Source organism: Gallus gallus, chromosome 14, assembly GCF_016699485.2.
Source record: "Gallus gallus isolate bGalGal1 chromosome 14, bGalGal1.mat.broiler.GRCg7b, whole genome shotgun sequence".
In the NCBI taxonomy this organism is placed as follows: Eukaryota; Metazoa; Chordata; class Aves; order Galliformes; family Phasianidae; genus Gallus; species Gallus gallus.
Genome location: NC_052545.1, coordinates 2,220,474 through 2,241,258, shown reverse-complemented (window position 1 = coordinate 2,241,258; position 20,785 = coordinate 2,220,474). Strand labels below are relative to the sequence as shown.

The 20,785-nt window shown below is 50.3% G+C and overlaps 1 protein-coding gene across 2 annotated transcripts in view; it reads left to right on the top strand.

Moving 5' to 3' along the window:
• Positions 1–8,036: 8,036 nt before the first annotated feature.
• ADAP1 (ArfGAP with dual PH domains 1) overlaps positions 8,037–20,785 on the top strand; it is a 39,993-nt gene continuing 27,244 nt past the window's right edge. The window contains exons 1-3 of one of the 2 annotated variants that reach the window (XM_046900982.1): positions 8,037–8,231; positions 15,609–15,739; positions 16,759–16,850. In XM_046900982.1, coding sequence (XP_046756938.1) covers positions 16,762–16,850 — 89 coding nt within the window. In that variant the 5' untranslated portion in view covers positions 8,037–8,231; positions 15,609–15,739; positions 16,759–16,761. Of the gene's footprint in view, positions 8,232–8,945; positions 9,044–15,608; positions 15,740–16,758; positions 16,851–20,785 lie in introns of those variants that run through there. The other variant, XM_414759.8, reaches the window with a different exon arrangement.

Below are 20,785 nucleotides of genomic sequence, written 5' to 3'. Positions count from 1 at the left end.
TAATCAGTGCTGAGCCTGGGGTCAAACAATTCTGACTTGCTCTGGGGACAAGTCACTGCAACGCCAGAGCCATGTGGGGGAAGTTCCCAGAATTCTCTTCAATTTATTCCTGCCAACGCACAGACCATTAATTACAACGTTTCTCTAAAACTTGTTTATTTAAGCTTTGCTTGTGGAATCAAGTTTTGTGCTCCTTTACAATGACAGCAGTACATTTAGCCAAACAAAAGTCCTAAGTTTGTAGCTAATCTTTCCTGTTCCTGTACTGAGAGGAAAGCTCTCCAGAAGCTGACACCGGGTTGGGTAAGTTTATTCTGGAAGTGCTGAGCTGAGGCTCAGTGTGTGTGGTATGGGGGGAGGCAGTTTTGTCAGGGATGCTGATTTCTTTATGTAGCTGTTCAGAGTTAATGAACTGCTCTGCTGCGTGTGGCACCAGGATCAAGGTGAGTCCCACACAAGTGCATTAATCTTCATGTGAGAAGCTGGTGAGTGTGCCTGCCTGCGCTGGTGCTGCCTTCCAAAGGCTGCCATGAAGCACCACCTGCTGACGGCCCTGGGACTTGGAGAAATGCAAACGGTTGCAAAATGATGTTTAGCTTGGATTAATGTACAAAATACCTGTTGAGATGTAATGGTACAGGTGTGGAAGGCATAGCCTAAAGCAGGAGGAAGTGCTGACTGTGGTGGAATGAAGATCTATGTAAGCTGTTAAATAATAATAGAAAACAGTAAGGAGGCTGTGATGGTCTTTCCTAGAGATTTTTTTTCCAGCTAAACCTCTATTATACAATAACTAGGTGTTCTGCTGCATGGGATTCTGTCCTGGGGAGTCCCCAGAGGGCTCCAGGTCAGCAGTGCTGTGTGTGCTGGCACTTAGGGAAGCCTTGCACACACGTACCCCCTTTCTTTGTTCACATTAGAATCAATTCAACCACAGAGTTTAACCTTGGCCACTGCAGTTATTTACAGAAAGAGAACATTGCTGCAAGCCAACCTTCATTATGTCTTCCTGGAAGACCTTTAGCTCTAAGTGTATCTCCTAACAATAGCAATGAGCTGCAGAACAAGGAAGAAAGGGTTTAATAAACAATTCCAAGGCTCTAAGAGTTCTTTTGATTAAAAAAAAAAAAAAAATCGATTAAAAAAAGAAAAGCACAAAAGCCTGTGCAAAGAGAGCCTCCTGTGGTTGTGCTGGAAGTGGGCCATGGTCCCAAGTCTTGTACATAAGCAGTGAGCTTGTGCCTCTGTGGTAAGGAAGGGTTGTCTCCCTCGGAAGAGGGACAGCAGGTATAGCAGGGGGGCTGTGCAGTCCATGCAGTTAAGGACAGGCAGGGGGTGCAGCCAGCTGACCTTGCAGTTCTTGAATCCTCTCCCAAATTCTTCCTGGTTTGTTCTACCTGCTCAGACTAACTCGGATTAAGAAAGCAAAAGACTTGGGGAACGTACCTGCAAGGGTTATTTTCCCTTTCCTGAGTGTTTCAATGGAAATTGGATGTCTGATTAATCTTTTCCCAGATCTTTTTTTCTTTTAATGACTCTGCTTCTCTGAATAGCTGGTAATGCTGCATTTCCGTCAGGATGCAGCAGTTTCCTAGCTAGCAGATTTCAAGGCAAAATGCTTTCCGTCTGGTGCCATATGGCTTGAAATGCAAAAGTGATCACTGCTAGAAATAAGATCTTCATAGAAAGTCACCTGGAAGTTAAATGTGTGTGTGCAGAGGACCTGATAAACCTTGGTGCATCTTTTTATTTCCTGGGACTGACAGTGACACACAGGTTGCACGAAAGACACCCCAGACGAGTGTGGCATTCACCACGTAGCCCAGCAAAGGCCACTTAGCTCTGCAGTTGTAAAACAGCTCGGCTGGCTGAATCCCATCTGTGCTGTTCCAGCTCTGGTGGGATGTGTACCTGTCTGCATGAACAATCTTTCCCAGCTTCCACAGAGTAAGACAGGTTCCACCCGCATTGGAGGGACGCTGTGGTCCCTCTGGCTGCGTCCTGCTGGCTGATAATGAGCAGTGCCTTACGCCACCCGGTGCTGCAGTTGCTCTTCTATTCAGGTCATATGAATTATGACAAACTGATAGCAGCAGTGATGTAAAGGAGCCTCACAAAAAGAAAGCGGGGTAGCGAAGTAAAGGAGAGTATCCAGAATGACTCAGGCTTCTAACTTTATCTTGATTTTAAAAAGTAGGCAGTGGTGGCTGCTTCTGCAGCCAGCCCCTTTGGGTAACTGAGCTCTTGGGCTATTTTAGTAACTTTCTAGGAGCTGACAGCTCCACTTTCTGCAGGATTTCTGGTGTCCTCAATGCTAGCAAGCCCTGTTTCAGCAAGAAATTGTTAACATGCCTGGTTTTAATCTCTCTTGCAAAGCTGCTAATGGAGGAGGGCATATGGGAAGGCAGTCATAGGGAGGAAGTGATCTGGAAAGCAGTCAGGCCCAGTTTTGTGTTGTTCAATTTGCATTTCTCCGTTATCAAACTGTTCTGAGATTCAGCAAGCTTAGGAGGCACTGCATCTCTCCTCAGGAGATGGCAGCACTGCAGAATCTGGGATGCTGGCACTGCTCTGAGGATTTGATGTGATGCTGTGGGCTGCAGGATGCTTCAGACCTTGCAAGTGCTCAGCTGAACCTGATGTCAAATCCTGACTTTCTTGAGAGGAGCATGATTTACGGAGACCTCACTAGAATCAATGCCCCTGCATGGATCATCTGCACTCGTACAGACTGTACTCAAATTCTTTCGCTTCTCTGGCAGAGGTGGTGGAGCTCCTGGTTTCTGGGTGAGATCCTGTGCTCGTAAATCTGTTGAACAGCCAGGATTTAATCCCCAGAAAGCAGTTCCGGCAGGAGGTGCATCTGGCTTCCTCATATGGGGATATGGTCAGTGGGGCCATCTATGTGCAGGACAAAGACATAGCCACAGTCAGGTACCACACAGCTTTAGTGATGCAGGGTGTGGAATTTCTGGTCAAAGAATCAAATGCTGAGCTCACAGTTTGCTGAAAAAGCACCAGGTGGGTGAAAAATGAGAGCGAGTTCAGAACGTCTCATTCCACCCTTTGAAGGCTCACACCAGGAGACCTGCAGGTGTGGTGGTACCAGCTAGGAGGACTCATTGAAGCAGAGAGATGTCTGCATTGATAGCTTTATTTTGGCTTATTTTAGCAAATAGTAAGGGGGAGGAGGGATGTTTATCACTGAAACTGATGCTGCCTGGTACTTTAGATCACAGCTCTAATAGGTTGGACTGGCTGAGACTAAATCACATTAGCAGCAATAACAACACAAAGTGGTTGGTACGGCAAACCTGCTATGGCAGCACTAAGCTGGTCCTCTGGCTCTTTGATTCAGGTTGGTGCCACTGCTCAGGGCTGGTTTGGTTATTAAAGCTCTTTCACAGAAGTCACCTGGGCAGCTGCTTCAACTCAGCACTGAAATGGCTGTGCTGTCGCTCTCTCCCCTGCCATTTTCCAACCTGGCTTGAGCTCGTTTTATAGCCTGCCATAAAGTTGTTTATTTTTGCACCTGCTTATAAAGGCTTTTCGGCCACAGGGGTCTCATGATGTTGTTTTCATGGCTTCTGGATCAGGGCTGCTCTGTTGTTGCTAGAAATAATTGCCGTTAATTAATTCTTTCCTGATTTTTCTTTGGCAAAGTATACTGAAATAAACAAGTGAACAGCACTCTCTGTATCCTGATGCTGTGGGAGCTGTTACAGGGCATGCAGTGACATCCAAACAATCCCATCAGCAGCCAGAAAAGGGGTAGGACACAGTCCTTGACATCCCGTGGACAAAGCTGAACTGGGGGAGGCTCAATCACTATCTTGAGCTGTTCAGCAGCTTCCTCCAGGCAGCCATTTCTAATCTCTTTCTAGAGAAAAAACACAGCTTTGTTTCTACATGACGCTTTATTCAAATCACAGCCGAGTTATCTCGCAGAAAGTGATGTGGTCTCAAAGTGAGAGCAGCAGCCCATCCCAGGCACTGCGGCTGCACCCAGTTTCTCTTTTCCTGTGTGCCCACCTGAAGTGGCTGGTCTTCTTTCTGAAGACTCTGGCTCTGCTACAGGGAATTCCAAACCAGAAGTGACATGCTGGACTTGTGCTCCTTTCTCGCTGTCCGGCAGTCCTATGGACAGCTTCTCCATCGTTCCCTTTGCACTGAGTTCCCCAGGCTGCACAGCAGCTGCCTCATCTGCTTCATTCTGCACCCTGTGATGGGACATCACACAGCGCAGACTCCCACTTGGATGTCTCCACGCTGTTCCTGGAAGGATGAGGCATTTGAGCCAGGAAGAGATGAAGTTATTGGAACTGAGCAAAAGCAATTTCCATGATGAGTGTTTGCCCTGTAGTTTGCACGTCAAACCTGTCCCTGATTCAGGCTGAACTGATGATGGCAAGCTCTGAACTGCTGGCTTTCCTTGGAGGAGCTGGGACCCTGATGTATTGAGCTCTTCACATGTATGTTGGCTTTCTCCATACAGGACTTCCTCAAACCTAAGTCTTCTAATTCCTATGTATCAGGAATAATGCTAAAAGCAGTGGTGTAACATGGGTGTAGGTGAATTATTGACTACATCGGTCTAATTTAATGTTCTGTGAGAGTGTCATTAGGCAGCACAACTCCAGTCAGGTGCATGGCAGCTGCCGTGGAGCCCATTCCCTGTGCTGTCCTTCTGTGTCCTATGAAATGGGCCCACTACAACTGCAAACGGAGTTATGCAGTGTTTTTTTTTTCTTGTTTTGAGATTTTCCTTCGTGCAGCAGACATGCAAATACCCAACACCCCATGCTGCTCTCCAGGACATGTCTGGGCCTCCAACCACCCAGCAGTGTGACAGAGCAGCCCCTGCAGCCCCAGAGAGGAACTTGCCTCTCTGTATACTAATTTGCAAACCAGCCCATTTCTGCAGTGAGCCCAAGGGGAAAGAAGAGCACTCATGCTGAGGGAAGAAACAGCATGGACCTGAGCATGTGATGGGTGGGCTGAGAGTAGTGGTTGAGGTTACTTTCCTTTCTGTGGCAGTGTAGTGGCAGGAGAGCAGCTCTGAGCTCCAGGGTGTAGCCATGGAACAAACCTTGCAATAAGTGAGAGTTGCAGAAGCCTGAAAAATAGTGTCCAGGTAAATCAGCAGTGAAATTATGCTCTGCAACCCCTTCCTGTTCTCACTCTCTCTGTTTTTTCTCCCATGGGTAGGAACTCACTGCTTTGGTGCACGACGTTACCCACACAGCTAGTAAGTGATGGGAGGAACAGGCTGCTTTTTCACACTGATTGCTCTGAGCTTTGCAGCAGGGTTGGCCACTGTGCAAATGTGGTGAAAGTTTGAGTTGCAAATCACTCCCCAGTGAGGCTCCTCGAGAGCTGCGTGGCCCCTTTTTATCACTGGGGGCTGCTGCAGGTGCAGAGCTGCTCTGCAGGTATAGGTATTAGGTCTGCTATTTGGGCAGCCTCGCATCATTTTCCTTTGCACTGTCATCTTCAACTCTGTCAACAGATCCCAACCAAGCATGGACAGTGCACTTTTTTCCTGTCCTACAGAAGGAGAAAACCGTGCAGGGATCCATGCAGCAATTTGCTCAAAATCAGAGGAAGTTGGTGCTGGTATCAATTTTTCAGTTCAAAGGTCTGTAATTGCCCTGGTCTGAGCTCTCTGCTTCATGGCATTCCTCTCCCTTCCAGGCACTGCCAGTCTTGATGTAACTCAATAACCCAGTAAATAATATATATATATATATATATATATACACACACGCATTTTAATACAGACAGCTGTTGAGTTTTTTGGGGTTTTTGGGGGTTTTTTTTTTTGAGGGGATGTCATTTTTTTCCTTTTCTTTTTTTTCTTTTGAACAGGAAACTGTACTGCAACTGAAATTAGTTGCTTTAGCATGGGAGCGGTCAGTGCTACGGCTTGTGCACACAAACCCTGAGCTGCAAGAGCTGCCTCTGCTGTAGTGCTGAGGAAGCAGAAGGGACCCAGGCTGCTGTATCTGCTGCTCCAGAGAGTTGTGCTTGAATGCGGTTGCAGTGGCATGAATTATTGATATTTCTGTTAGGGTTTGCTGTTCACACAGGAATTTTTAATGTTTGCCCACGTTGCACTGCGAATGTGCTCCCAGGTCACGTCAGGGGCTGAGTTTAATACCTGTGTGTTTGAGTGACTGTGACACTGATACAGCCATTCTGGGGCTGGGGCTGCAAAATTAACTGAATAACACTGCAAATACAGCAAAAAAATGAAAGCAGTTTCGGGGTGAAAGGTACGGAGGGGCAAGGAGTACACGTTTTGGGGAGAGCTAGGACGTTTTCACTGTGTCACCATGAAGATGATGAAGGGGCATGCAGGGATTTCTGAGCGTCCTTCCCCCTGCCCTCACACTCCAGCATTTCCTGGCTGCCACTGTGCACAGCACCTTGGGAGATCGTATTGATACCGTCCGTTTCTAAGACAACAACCTTGTGATGTAGGAAAGACTGAGCTGAAAGTGTGGGTGTTTATAAACAAGTGCACTGTACACATAAATACGTGTGTATCTATGTACATATGTGTACAAAATTATATCAGACTTTAAGAGTCACTCAGCAGAGGAGCGTCAGATGCCATCTGAACGAGGATGGCACATTGGTACAGTTGGTCCCCAGAGGGTATGGCTGGAGGTTTCCTGAGGAGTAGGAGCAAGTTCAGTAAAGTCTCCTTGACAGGTCACGTACACAGGGAAAGTGTGGGGAGAAGCTCAGGTGAGGTGTTGGATCCTAAGAGGAGCAGTGTGATGTGGGTGAACCTGAGCTGAGCTGCCACCAGTCTCTATGGTCCTCTAGCACCAGGAGTGAGCCTATGGAGATGCCCTTGTGGGCAGGCTGGGGCTGAGCCTTGCATTCCCACTGAGCAGAAGATTACTGTCAATTCTGGATGGTTTGATCCCGTTCCAACTTCCCTCCATTCCCCCTCTGTCCATCCACCCGTGCTGTTTCCCACTTGGATGCTGGGAGCAGCATTTGCGCCGTTGCATTTGTGTCGTGGGGAGCTCGGTGGGGTGGGAGCCGAGTGCTGCGATGGCTGCGGGTTGATCCTGGCTGGCTCCGTTCTGCACCTCCGCTGCGCAGCCGCTCCTCTGCCAGCCGCTCCCCTCTCACCGCTGATAACAGGCTCTGTTATATTTGATTTTATTACAAGATATAAATTTCTGTCTGCAGCCCTGGTTTCCAGCACGCAGAGCGGGATTGCCTAGCAACCAGGAGAACAAAAAATTAAGAGAATCAATAAGACTTAATGGAAAGCTAAACAGAGACTTTACCCCCCTTCCCCCAGCCCCTGCCCCCGTTCAGTTCCCGATGACTTGCAGCATCCTGGCTGTTGCATGAGGCATTCAGCAAGTGCCTGTGCTGGGAAAGCTGGAGGGAGGGGACTTTGTTGGGGCTGAGGTGCAGATGATAAACTTGCCTTATGATTTGGGTTTAGAGCTCTGCTTCTGTAAGCGTTTAGACAGAGGAGCAGTCCCACAAGCTCCACATGGCAGGGTTTGGGAGGACTGGGGCTACGATGCTGTGCAGGAGCCAGCTTAACCCCTTGGCACGGGTTTAACCCCTGGTGGATGTTGGTGCTCTGCCCCAGGTTAGTGAGGGACTGAACAAGCAAGGTTGCCCGCAGGCACACCAGCTGAAGGCTGAGGCTGCAAACCTCAACAAAAGGGCTCTGTTTGGGATTATGCCTTCGGTTAGCACGGGGACGAGTTTGCAGATGTCATCAGCCTACACGTGTACAAGCAGCAACCCTCGGCGCAGTGCTGCACAGAGTCAGCAAGGAGCAGCCTGACGTCAGTTGGGAACAATCAGAAATTGACTCGGTTACAGTCGCTCGCCTGACAGCACAAATGCAAAGGTCATTCAGGAAATTGTATTCCAGACAAGGGGAGCATTGTAAACCCGTCAGGCCATGATTTTGCCCCTACTTAAGGCTGTATGCGGTTTTCTTTACACAAAGCACTCCCTGGAACCTGTGGCTCTGCTCACATCCGTGTAGGCTGGTGGGATCGAGGCGGAGCTGCGCTGCTGGAAGGCTTCCCAGAGCTATGTGGAGCCTCCAGGTGCTGCTGCCTCTGGCCCCACAGCAGCACAGTGGGGCTCAAGGGAGCAGACAGGGCTGTATGGACCACACGCGGTCAGAGCAGCGTCACAGATGCCCACAGCCTGTGTTTGAGAGGAGGGATTCTGCAGGGGTGAGGACGGCAGCCCCAAAGCTGCGGAGCTTTACCTCTCCCCTCAGAGGGTTTCCCACATCACCGCCCCAAGCTGTTACATGGCCTTTGCCCCTTGGCCACATGGGGTTCGAGGGCGGCTGCAGCCCTTGGCCCCTGCAGTGCAGCCGCGATGCCCCGGGGACCCTCACATCGGCCGGTACCAGCAGCGTGCCGTGCGTCCCCAGCGCCCGGAGGGGCGATGGGCACCTGGAGGGGCAGTCCCGCCGGGGAGCACGGATGGGAGAAGGCGGTGATGAGCTCTCGAGGACGGCGGTGAAGGAGAGCCGGTGTGCGGAGCGGGTGGCTTAGGGAGTCCTCCTAAAGACGTTACCGGGAAAGAGGTGGCCCCGTCTGCGAGAGCACCCCAAGGGCACGGCTCGGCGGAGCGCCCGGGGGGCACCGGGGACTGCGGGGCTCCGGCGGAGAGCGGCCGCTGGAGGTCGCGGGCGAGCGGCACGGGGAGCTGCCGGCCCCCGGGGCCCGGCGGAAGGCGGAACCGGCGCCGTGCCCGGCCGGGAGGGAGGGAGAGAAGGAGAGAGGCTGCGGGGCGAGGAGGCGGCCGCGGCAGAAACCGCCCCGGCGCTCCCCCTCCCGCCGTTCACCTTGCGCGGGGCGAGGGGCCGCATGGAGCAGCCCCGGCGCCGCCCAACGCGCCGCGCCCCGCGATGAGGCGCCGCTAACCGCGGCGGACCCGCCCGCAGCCCCCATGGCGAAGGAGAGGAGCAGGAAGGCGCTGGCCGAGCTGCTCCAGCGGCCGGGCAACGCGGCGTGCGCCGACTGCGCCGCTCCGGGTAAGCGCGGGCGGGGGCTGCGGCACCCGCTCCTCCCCGTCGGCCCCTCGTCCCTACCCCGAACCCCCGCCGGCACCGGGTGGGGGTCTCGGCTGCGTCGCGGTCGCCCGCGGCGCCGCTGCCGGACCGCGGTGCCGTCGCGGCGGGTCCCCTCCGCCCCTCTGCGGCGCAGCGCCGTGCTGTCGTGCCATCGTGCCGCCGCCGCCGCCGCGTCCGTGCGGGAGGACAGGTGGCCGCGCTCCGACCTCCGCCCGGCGCTGCCGTGTGCGGGCTCCGCGCGCCGCTTCAGCGCGGGGCTGCCCCGCTGGGAGCCGCGCTGCGCTGGGGTGGGGACGGCGCCGGGCACGGCTCCTCGCCCCCTGGAGCCGCGTGCGCCGTGGGGGAGCGCAGCCCGGCCTCGGCTCTCTCTGGGCGCCGCCTGCCTGGTGCAGCGGGGCTGCCCCGGGGGAGTCTTAGACGATCGCATTGGCACTGACGCCCTCCCCCATCCCATTTTCTTTTTCCTAATTACCGCATGGGAACACCGAAATGTGCGTGAGCTTACATGGCTCTAAAGGAGGCGTAGGGAAGGGATGTCCTTTTCAACCTCGGTCACGCTGTAGGTTAAAAACCGACCAAAAAAAAAAAAGAAACAAAACCTGCTTCAGCTGCATCTTTGCTTTTTAACCATCTGAGCATTGATTTATTTGGGATTTCGAGATCTGTCGGCTGCCAGCAAGCAGCACGTACCGTTACCAGTGGGTTTATGTCTCCAGTCGACATCTCGTGAAGCCGCAGCTCACGCAGCGCTGTCCCCACTACCAGCTGGAGAGGACAAAGAACTTTCTGCGATTTGGAACTGCTGTGCAGCGCTGCTCCCACCCATCTGCGGGCTGTGGGGCTGCAGCTGCCCACCCCCAGCTGCCGTGTGGGCACAGCAGTGGTGCATCCCTCCATTCTCCCTTCCCGGAGGAGACTCGGTGAGCCCACGCCGTGCATTTCCATGGGGTGGTGCTTCCTTGCCCTGTGTGTGGTGCTAAGCCCCTCTGCAAAATAGGGACTTCCTCAGCATCAGCAGGATAGAGATGGAGCTGTAGGGCAGTAGAAGAGCTTACACTGAGGGAAGATGGTTCTTGTTTTACAGACCCATTTAGAGACTTTAACAAAGCCGTTTTGCTTTCGGTGATGGTTGCGTGCAGAGATGTCGTAGTGAAACTCAGAGAGAATTGGGGCCAGCGTCTTTTGTTAGACGAGATGTGCTATATTAATACCATCCTGCCCTCTGTCACAGCATTGCTTCCTTGGGACTGCATCTCTGTTCTTAACCCCAATTTCTCTAGTGATTGCTTTGCTTTGGTGTCTTTGGTAAAGGTGAGCTGGTTGCTGTGCTGTAAGATGCTTGTCTGCCCAGGGTGGCAGTGGGCATGGGCTGCCCTGGGTTGTTCCACAACTGGCATCTGTGGGTGATACTGAAAATGTTCAGGCTGAATCCTGCTACTTTTCCTGGGCAGAGGCAGCAGGCCACGTCTTTCTGAGTCTGGTGATGTGGGCCAGGAGACCGGAGAGCCTCCAGACTGCAATGTGTGTACGTTATCCATTGAGAAATGGGATGTGCAGAGATAAGGGTGAGAGCTGGTGCCAGGAAGACAGGTAGGGACAGAAAAGTAATGAAGCAGAGAAGGTAAAGTGAGAATGGAAAGAGTGGAGAATGAACAAAAGATGGGGAATCTCACAGTGCTGTGTTCCCACATGGTCGTGCTGCTGACGTGGTACAGCTGGGATAGGCAGCAGGTCAGGAGCCCTGATGGTTGTGGTCGCTTCTCAGCTGAGCACGTTCCTTTCCCTGAAATCCTGAGCTGGAGCCATGGTAAGAGAGTCACTCAGTGAGGGGATGCAGATAACAGAGGCTGGGGTGGGTCTGAGGGATAGCAGGTGGAAATTCTGTGTCAGCCAGTTTATTCACGTGTTTGGAAACTAGCTGGGTTTTCTTTTGTTCTTGGGAATATTTCTTTCAGAAATTGACCCATCAATGGGAGCTTTTTTTTCTCCCTGTTGGCAAAAAACAAACAAACAACAACAACAAAAAAAAAAAAAACAGATTTTCTTCTGTTAATGAGGCTCACCTGGATGCCAGAACAGCAGCCACAGCCCCGGGCTGATAGCTTGCCCCAGGTGCGACAGGCTCATGTCATTAAAGCTGGGTTCCTGGTGCAGAAGAGCTTGCACTGCTGTGACTAAGCTGTGACCATGCAAAAAATCAGCCCCAGAACAGACAGGGAGCATTGGCAGTGCATTTTCTCTTGGTCTTTGTAAGGAGCTTTGTCCCCTGTGGGTCGTCTCTTGGCTGGATCCTGGGTGAGAGCTCCACAAAGCCTACCCATAGCCTGGGTCTGGGCCAGCATTTGCCACTTACTGAGGTATCCAGATCCTTGAGCTGAGGTTGTTTACTGTCAGATCTCAAATGGCGCTGAATCTGATGCTCAGAAAGATCAGGTCTGTGCTCTGTGCCTTCCCCAGGGCTGGTGTGTGGGCTGGCAGGAAAATCTCCAGTGCAAAAGTAGAGTTTCCATTGAGTTCTCCTAGATGGGGTGTTGAGGGCATGTCTCAGGCCGAGGAGCAGGGCCGTGGTGCTCTGGCCTGGATGGCTGGGAGTGTGGAAAAGATGCTAATGTCGAAACTGAAAACGAGAGTGATGAAAAAACCACTGTGGCTGCTTCTCACTCATGCAGCTCCTGTTTGTCGAAAGGCTCCTTGCATTAACTGTGTCATTAAAGGACCTTAGTTTGCAAGGAAAGGTTGTTCTGAGTAAGAAAAATACTGAAGTTGCAAAAACATCTTCCATCTGTAATGGATGAGGCCGTGGTGGCTGCGTTTGTGAGACCCGATGGTGGGGTTGGAGTCCCCGCAGTGCTGTTACCTGCAGCATGGGGTGCTGTGCTGTCACTCTGGTGCATGGAGGTTGGGCTCCCAGGGGCCGATTTGCAGCGTGGTTGTTTGGGTGCATTACAGACATGCCTTTTTAATTTTTTTTCCCCCTAAACGAGTCTTTGTCTCAGGCAATCTTCCCTCGCATCACGAGATGAATGGTTATCTCAGAGCACAACAAGACCTTGAGTATTTCTCCCTTTGTTCCATTTCTCTATGACTTAGCGCTGTGTTTCCACTGAGTGAGGTTCATTTTGCAGCGCAGGAGGACAGTGTGTCTCTGAGGACATAAGTAGGAATCCCATCAAAGCAGTACTGCAGTTCAAACCCTCCAGCAGTTCATGTGTTTTTTGTTTTTTTTTTAACATCATTTCCATCTTTGTTATTTGGGATGGATTACTGGAGCCTGGATCCTCAAGGGACAATGGGCAAGATCAGCCTCTCAGTACATGGGGCTTGCATGGGATGGGGTGGAGAAGGAGCAGAGGTTGAGTGATAGAGGGGAGTGTCATATCAGAGGGGTTTGCACTCTGAAATGTGGTGGGTTTGGTGTTTTGGTGCTGTGGTATGTATCAGAGCCTGAGGAGGGGGGTGTGAGCTGAGGTGGGTTGCAAACACCCTTCTGCAGCCCCAGCACTGTGTGATTTGTGGAGCAGGTGAGGTTTTTCCATCCCCTTGATTTCCTGAAGTAAGGGTGGTGAGTAGAGGAGAACAGCTGAGTGCCAGGGATCGCTTGATTTGCTCTGGATTGAGGAGGGCATCGAGAGGGTTGGATCTCCAGCCTCTTATTCCCAATCCACTCACTGGCCTAAAAACAGCGATTTGAAGGCAGGTGATGAGCCTTTGGGCCCCATCATCCACACTGACATCCCATCCCTCTGCGGAGCACGGGGCTGTGTGCTGGAGCTCGTGCTGTCTCTTTGCCCCCACCACCTCCCACTGGAAAGCTGTTCCGGAGCTCGCTGCTCCGATGCCGTCAAGCGGTCTTTTCGTTCTCAAGCTAAAAGAGGAAACTTGTTCCCGCACCTCCATTGTCCTCCAGCTGAAATAGTTCTTTCTCTTCCCAGGAATTTACCAGCTCTTCTACCTTGGCATAAGCAGAGCATAGGGAAGGGTGTGGGGGGGACTCCCGTGGCAGCGTGCTTAGCTTGATGGCACCTTGTGCAGGGAAAAGGACCTTCTGAAACAGGGGGCATTGAGAGGGGCAGCTGTGTCCGCCCGCTCCTGCTGGAGCCTGACAGCTCAATCCAAAGCCTTGGCAAGTTTAATGCCTTCACTGAAAAATGTTCCTGCTTAGAGAGGAGTGCTGGTGGGAGGCTGTTTGGCTTCAGTTTTAGTGTCTTTTATTGTTATTTTTAAACACGCATGACCAGGGCCTGCTAACTAACCTCCTAGTCTTTTCCCAAAGTAAACAGCAACAGAACTGCAGTGCTTTGCACGAGGTTCTCCTCAGTGGGGTATTTTGCAAGCCAACAGCAGTGAGTGGCAGCAGAAAGGCCTTTGCTTATGTTGATTACATGGAAATCCCTGTGCTTGCATCTATCACAGGACAGTTACCTTTTTTGTTCAGGGTGAGAAGAGGCTCTGCCTTCCTGGGGAAGTCCTCCTCTCTCCTCTGGTTGCTCCTTATCACCTCAGACAGGAGAAGTTCTGTTTCCTCCACGTCCCTTCTTATGCTCAGTGATGTTGGGTTGAAGCTGCGGCTGGCTTGCTGTGTGCTGGGTTTCTCTGGGCCTTGTCATAACAGCCAGGGCTGGTTTCGAGTTAAGCCGTGTGGCCTGAGTGTTTCACTTTTGCTTTGGATGCTTCTCTGAGCTCTGGCTGTGCCTTCCCTTTCAGATGAACGAGATGTGAGGAAGTCACCCCCAGTGTCCTTCTCTGGAGTTTAGCTTTATTCCTCTATTTATTTATCTTAAATGAAGCTGTATCAGGTTTTCATTTTTAAAGTTGCTCTGATCTGTTTGCAGGTGATCAAAAATCTCTGCCATGCTGTGCCAAAGTTTCCTTTTCCAGTTGTGTAAAGACATATGGATTTAATCGTATGCTTGATAAAATGTTATCTCAGAGTCTGTGTTAGCACAGTCATTTGAGGGGTTGAAGCCTGTGATTAGACAAGGGTTGGAGATCTGTTGTTATTTGCCATAAGCTGGGGTTTTTTAATGTCTTTTGTGCTGGAGAGCAGAAGGGAAGACATGGAGAGACTGCGATGTGGTTGGGGAATGCTTCGCTGTCATTATCTGCTACCAGCCCCTGCATGTCTGTGGGCACAAAGGCTGCACAGCTGGAGTTTGCTGACAACTGTGTCACAGACGTGTGGCTACCAAAGGGACCTCTGCAAGATGGAAAGGGGAATCCTGCACCCTCCTTCCTGCCTTTGGGTAGCACGGGGTCCCAGGGATGCACCAGGATGAGCGCTCGCTTGGGTCCATAATCCCCTGCCTCGTCCAGATGATGCTTACAAAATTGCTAATTGTAGTGGAAGTGCTAAGTCATGACTCAAGGCAGTGATGGAGCACCTGGTGGGAAGGCAGGGCCAACCCAGGGGAGCTCAGGTGCATGCAGTGCAGTGCCGCTGAGTGACTGAGAGGGTGAAGCCAGGATCCACCCCTTCCCAGCCCTCATTGAAGGGTTGGCAATGGAGGTGAGGGTATCTCATTGGAGAACCCTGCATGCCTGACCTCTTCCAAAGGTAGGCAAATTTTCTTTCTTTGTTTCTGCACCTATGGCTGCTGCTTTTGGGCTTATCCTCATTTGCTGCAGCCAAAGACTTTGCCACCCCGCTATTTTTGCTATCCTTTCCATCCCATTATAGCATTACACTATAAATTATTTTACCATTGGTGTTTTGGAAAGACTTCTCTTGGCGTTTAAGCTGGTTTGGGGGTATTCACTACTTAGTTGCTTCTTGGAGAGTGCTAATTCAGCTCCTGGGGCTTTCTGACCTGCTGACAGGCACTGCTGGGTGCGCCCTGCCTGTCCTGCAGTCTGTCTGTGTGCTGGGCACTGTCTCATGGCTGGCCACAGCTCTCAAGAGGAATGTGGAGATGAGAGATGGGTGTTTAAAGTTCTTTGTGTGAGACGTCAGCTCAGAGCTGCATGCAGAGCGTGGCTCTGCTCAGAGAAAGCACAGAGCTGCTTCTGCAGCCTTTTGCCATTGCAGCAAGTGATGGGGCCTGGCCTGGCAGCCCTTTCTGCATTCTCTGTGCTGTGTTCCAACTGTAAAACAAAGAAAACAACCTCCCAAAACAAGAACAACCAAGGCAGGGAAGCAGCACAAGAGTTTCCCCGAGCTGCTTGTTTTAATGGGCAGTTCCTGCTCCGCACAGTGCTGGGTGGGCTCTGCTGGTGAGGGTTGGGCATTTTGCTCTTCGTGTGAGTGAGGGCTGACTGCTGGGGGAGTCTTGTGCTTATATTCTTTGTGTATTGATAAGTGATGCTGCTGGGATTGCAGGCCTGCTAACAGTTGTACCAATTATGCTGATAATGAGTATAAACTAACACATATCTTTTTCTTGTACGTTTATCTGATGCCTTCACAACAATGATGGAACTTGGACCCAGTGACCCCAGACCTCCTGTGCTGTTACCTGTCCTGCCCACCTCTCCTTCCTGTGCCGAATTTGACCAGCCAAGTACTATCTCCTTTCCCTTCTTCTTTCAGATCCAGACTGGGCGTCTCATAGCCTAGGGATTTTCATCTGTTTGAACTGCTCGGGAATCCATCGCAATATTCCACAAGTCAGCAAGGTGAAGTCGGTCCGTCTGGATGACTGGGATGATGCTCAAGTGGAGGTACGTGTGTCTCGGGCTTGAAATGCCAGCGGGCTTTTGTCATTGCATTTCACATCGCTGCTCTCAGTGCCACCTCACCAGCAAAGCAGTACCACTGAGTCCTGTCCAAAGAAGGTGCAGCAAACACGAGCCCAGGAAGCATTGTTAAATCAAAGTCTGTGATGTCGTACTTATGAAATCTGATTGAAGAACGGAATAACTATTTCATGAAGAGGTTGGGAGTGTTTCCCCCACCCCTATAAAAATGATCATAGACTGTGTAGAAATTATTGATCCTAAATGGACCGTCTTCTGTTTCTCCTGTTACCTCCACTGTCTCCTGCTGTCCCTGCCCGGCTCGGCTGTTCCTGGCTCTCTTCCACTGAGCTCTGAAGGCTTTTAAACTCAGTGTCATAAAGAAGTGTACCCTTGCAATGTAAATCCTCTCTATTTATGCAACGCAACCGAACAGACTTTGGTGATGTTGCTAAGGCGAACCCAAGCGGGACACCTGTGTACTTTGCCTGTTCTTATCTTTAAGGGCACATAGAATGATCCCAGTCATTGATTTTTTTTTTTTTTTTTTTTTTTTTACGTTTTGTTTGGTAGATCTGAGGTTTTTCAGAGAGCCGCAGCTCACAGTCATGTGTTCTGGGAGAAAAATGGGCCTTTGTGCTGCTGGGGCTTTTCCTTCCCTGGTTATTTTGCTTTTTGTTTTGAGTCGACTGAATATATAAACTCAAGAACCTCAAAAACATGAAAATAGCAGAGAAAAAAAGCCTTGAGAATAAAGAAAAATAGGAGCTTACCTGTAGTTCTGGTTGCACAGTTGACAAAACACATTTAGCACGGGCTGCCCGGGAGAGGATGTTTTTCTTAGACTTATAAAGTGACTTTAATTAAGTAAAATTACAGATAGGGGAAGGTGTGGCCCCATCACAACTAGTTCAGTACTCCGAGGAAGCAAAGGAGGACGGGGGAAATAAACCCAAGCATTATCACTTCTTAATTCTTTCTCTTTATTCTCTTCTCTTTTACAGTTTATGGCCTCAAATGGGAACAACGTAGCAAAAGCAAAATACGAATCGAAAATGCCACCGTTTTATTACAAGCCAACATTTCTTGACTGTCAGTAAGTAAAGAGCTTTGCTGGTAAACAGCTTTCACTTGTTTGTGCAGCTGCGGCCTCTGCCGTATTTCAGTTTTAGTGCCATGTGTTTGTTTCAGCTGCGGAGGGGATTGCATTTATAGGAAGCCCTGAAAACCTGTGTTCTTCTGAGCCTGTGTGGTAGAATTTATTCCACGCGTGGGATCTTATTAAATAAGTCCTGTTGAGATGATGTGGAGAAGTCGATAGTTTGTCTGTTCCCCAGGCTCTTACCCGTTCCTAAGGCTACAGAAATGCCAATTTACACCCATTGATTTCTGCCTTTACAAGTAGCCCTTCTGCACCAAAGTGTAACTTGCTTTCCTGATATAGGAGAGGCTGATTACTTCTAAATGTCAAAATGGTGGATTTTTTTTCTTCTTCTTCCTTTTCTCTTGGAGTCACACTTCTCTTCTATGGGGACAAGGCAGAAGCTGCTGTATGCTGTACTCTGTGGTTGAGCCTCCCTGGTAAGCCGGAGCTGGCTTTGCAGAGTGAGACAGCTGAGCAGACAGGATGTGCTGAGCTGAGCAGGGAGAGGATGGATGGATGTTGTTTGATCCATGGGGTTGTTTTCTGTGGCCCAATCCCACAGTGTACCAATGGGGTACTGCATGTTTCTGTATTAGCAAGCAGGTGAGCAGTGGCCTCCGAGACCCCCTGATAGTGCTGCTTGAGCTGGGTGTCACCAGTGGAAGGTTTTGTTCAGCGCTGTGCTATGGTGATGCCCAGTCTGTGTGCCCAGCCACTGTAAGAGGTGCACTAAATGGAAATGTTGGAAACTAAATGAAAATGTAGGACTCCCTCTGTGAGATGTTGGCCCTGTAGGAAGGCTCTGCTGTGTTCTCCCGGTCTGAAATCACCCTCAAGGTGAGCTGAAGGGGTTCTGAGCACCTTTCGCATCCTCAAGGTGACTTTGTGTTTTTATCCCTGTGTTTGTCTTCCTGCAGCATGCAGAAAGCCTTTTTGGTTTTTTTTGGACAGGACACCTGTCATCCCTGTGAAGTGTCTCCGTGGTGCATCCATTCCCCAGGCTCAGAAGGCCCAGGCATGAGCAGTGCTGCCTGGCCTGGCAGTAAAAAAAAAAAGTCATTCCTTTGTCTATTGTTGGTAGATCTCAGTTTTGATCTAAAATGGCTCCTGGCAGCAGCTTCCACAGCATCTACAACTGCAGGAATGATTTGAGCATCAGCCAACCCGGTGTGTGTTGTGGAGTGATGTGCTCCGAGCGCTGATCTTGCCGGGCTTATTTTAATCAAGGAAAAAAAATGCTTCAACCTCTTACCTCTCCTACTGCTCGAGCACCTGTGCTTTGTGGGAGAGAGCCCGAGGAGAGGCTGCCAGGAATCGTGCAGTCTCCGCAGTGTGCAGTGTTCATCCCAGGGAGGAGACGATGCACATCCAGCTCTACGTGGCAGCTCTGTTGTTTATTTTCTTTCTTCGTTTTGGAGGAAAACTAGCTTCAGTGACAGTGGCTTTTCCCCCCTTTTGCCAAGGGCAGGGCTTTGGCTTCGTAAGAACTCGTGATGGAAAAAGGATACCTCAAAGAGAGCAGATGGAGGAGGTGGAGGGGCCTATCCATTCTACTACTCCATTGAACACTGGAGTTGTTACTGCTGGAAATACAGTCTTTCCTTAATTCTTTTTTTCCTTTGGTTGTTTCTTGCCGTGTTAATTACGAAGACCTTTCTGTTCTAATTGCCAAAAAAATGCCACCTCCCTGTAAGCAGCAGCCTGCCAGACTTTAGGTGGGCTGCTAAAGCTTTTGGACTTGATCCTGAAAGCTGTGCATCTCTGTAGTTCAGGAACAGTGCAGTTCTATTTTTCTAAGACACACAAACTGTGTGTTTGCTGTGCATCCCATCACCAGAGATACCATAACATCCCGGCAGGCAAGTGCTGCAATCACTTCTGTGATAGAGCTGTTGAAATCTAAGAGGGCTTGGGTTGCAGGGCCTTGTATTGGGCATGTGATATCTGCCCCGGGTTATTTACATATACCTTCACCTCAAGAAAAATACACTTGAACAAAAGCAGAGAATTCTGTCAGCAGCAGGTATCTGAAAGCCCCCTCAAGGCATACTTAAAATGAAATGGAGATCGGATCTGAAGTCTACTGGAAACAATGTGGAGACTATAGGACTTAAGGGACCCGAGGCTTGGCCCTTCCCTCTGTCTGCCTTTAGGTCCTGTAAATACCAGGACAAATTCCTGTGCCTGTTTGGATTCATATGAGCAGTGCCAGTGATGCTGGGGTTTACCTCCACACTCAACAGCAGCTTTTTATGGCAGTATTGCCTCTAGTCCTTAGTAGCAAGTATGGTCAAGTGCATACTCAAGCTCTCTGCTGCCCATAAGGGAGATGCTGGACTCCTTGTTGTCTTCTTTGGCTCTTTGTTTCAGTTTCTCTTGCTGGTTCTGCTTTCTATAAATGACAACTGGAGCAGAAGCTGCGGCTGATGACCTTGCACTGGGTTGTCCTAATGGTGGACAGCTCTCAATGTACGCTGACTCTGTGGGGAAATTGTAGCTGAGAGATCCTGTGTTTGTGATGACACAGAAGAGAGGAAGAACGTGTGAGCTGTTTGAAAGTTGTGTGGGTTGGGAATGTGGCATGGCTGGGGTCTTGCCTACCTTGGGACTCGCCATTGGGACCACCTGTGGGCTGGCTCGGGTGCTGGAGAGGTTATCAAGGGATTTTTGCAGTTTCTGAGGACACCCGTTTGGACAAGCTGCCTCGTGGCTGATCAATCTGCGCTCTCCAGCACAACAGCTGTGGAGAGGCTGAACCACTGTCATTGACAGCATCTTGGGAAATAAGTCATTGCAAAACAGGGTCCCCTAAGGCGTAAGATCAGCAGGGTGTATCTGCTGTAGTATTTGCATGATAGAGCAAGAGCGTTTTCCCATTGCTGCACGTGAACCTTATTTAAATGTTCACATTGGAAGGCTTTGGAACAGATGCAGCTCCTGCTGATCCACTGAAGTCAGCTGGAACTGAGGGTGGTGTGAATTCTCTTCCTTATCGTTAAATCCCTGATTGTCTTGTTGAAAAGGTCCAAGTTTGGCTATGGTGATAACAAGCTGCCTGCAGCAGCGGGCTGGAGAATGGAAAGAACAGTTAGAACTTTAAGTACTGGTGTTGATTTTGTGATCAAACTTCTGTAGGTTCCTCAATGAGTGGCAGAAGCATTGAAACAGGCAATTAAATTCTGCCGTCGGGGTCATTGGTCTTCTACATTTACAGCCTGACGTGGTGTAGATGTTGCATCCAGAAAGAGCCTTCTGCTCAGCCCGGAAATCTCCGTGCACACCTCTACAAAACCCAGCTGAGCCCTATGTGAGGGTCTGAAGATGGGCTGTGCTCAATCCAGGGTATAGCACAGGGTGACAGCAGAAGGGAGATGCCCCAGCAGCCAGCCGTGTGCTCCTGGTCTTCTGAAGGCTTCGAGGCTTTTCCCACCTTCATTCTTTCCAGGAGGTTGGCTGTGGCCTGGGATGTGACCATCCAATGTCCTCTTGTGCTTTCATTTTGAAGAGACCACCTACGGCTTGAATTGCTCTTGTTGCTAGCTTGGGGGGTCCGTGACAGCTTACGGTGAGCTCCATGTCTCTCGAGTCGCAAGTGTCACCTATGGGCCATCGTGTGCGTGCATCACACAAAGTGTACCACGTTTCTGTTCTCATACCAACAGCTTTAGCACGAAGATCTTTCTTTTTTTTTCCCTCTTGTTTATAGTTTTGTTCTTTTTCTTCTTCATTCAGGGATCCCTTTAACTAAAGAATCCAGTCTGAGGAGCTTGGTTAGAATTGTTCTTATGGTGAGGGAATTCTGTGCGGAGGCAGCCTGGGTGGGTGGCAATGGGCTGTTGTGCTAAATCTGTAGGTTTTGTTTAGTGCAGTTCCAATGAAATAAGATG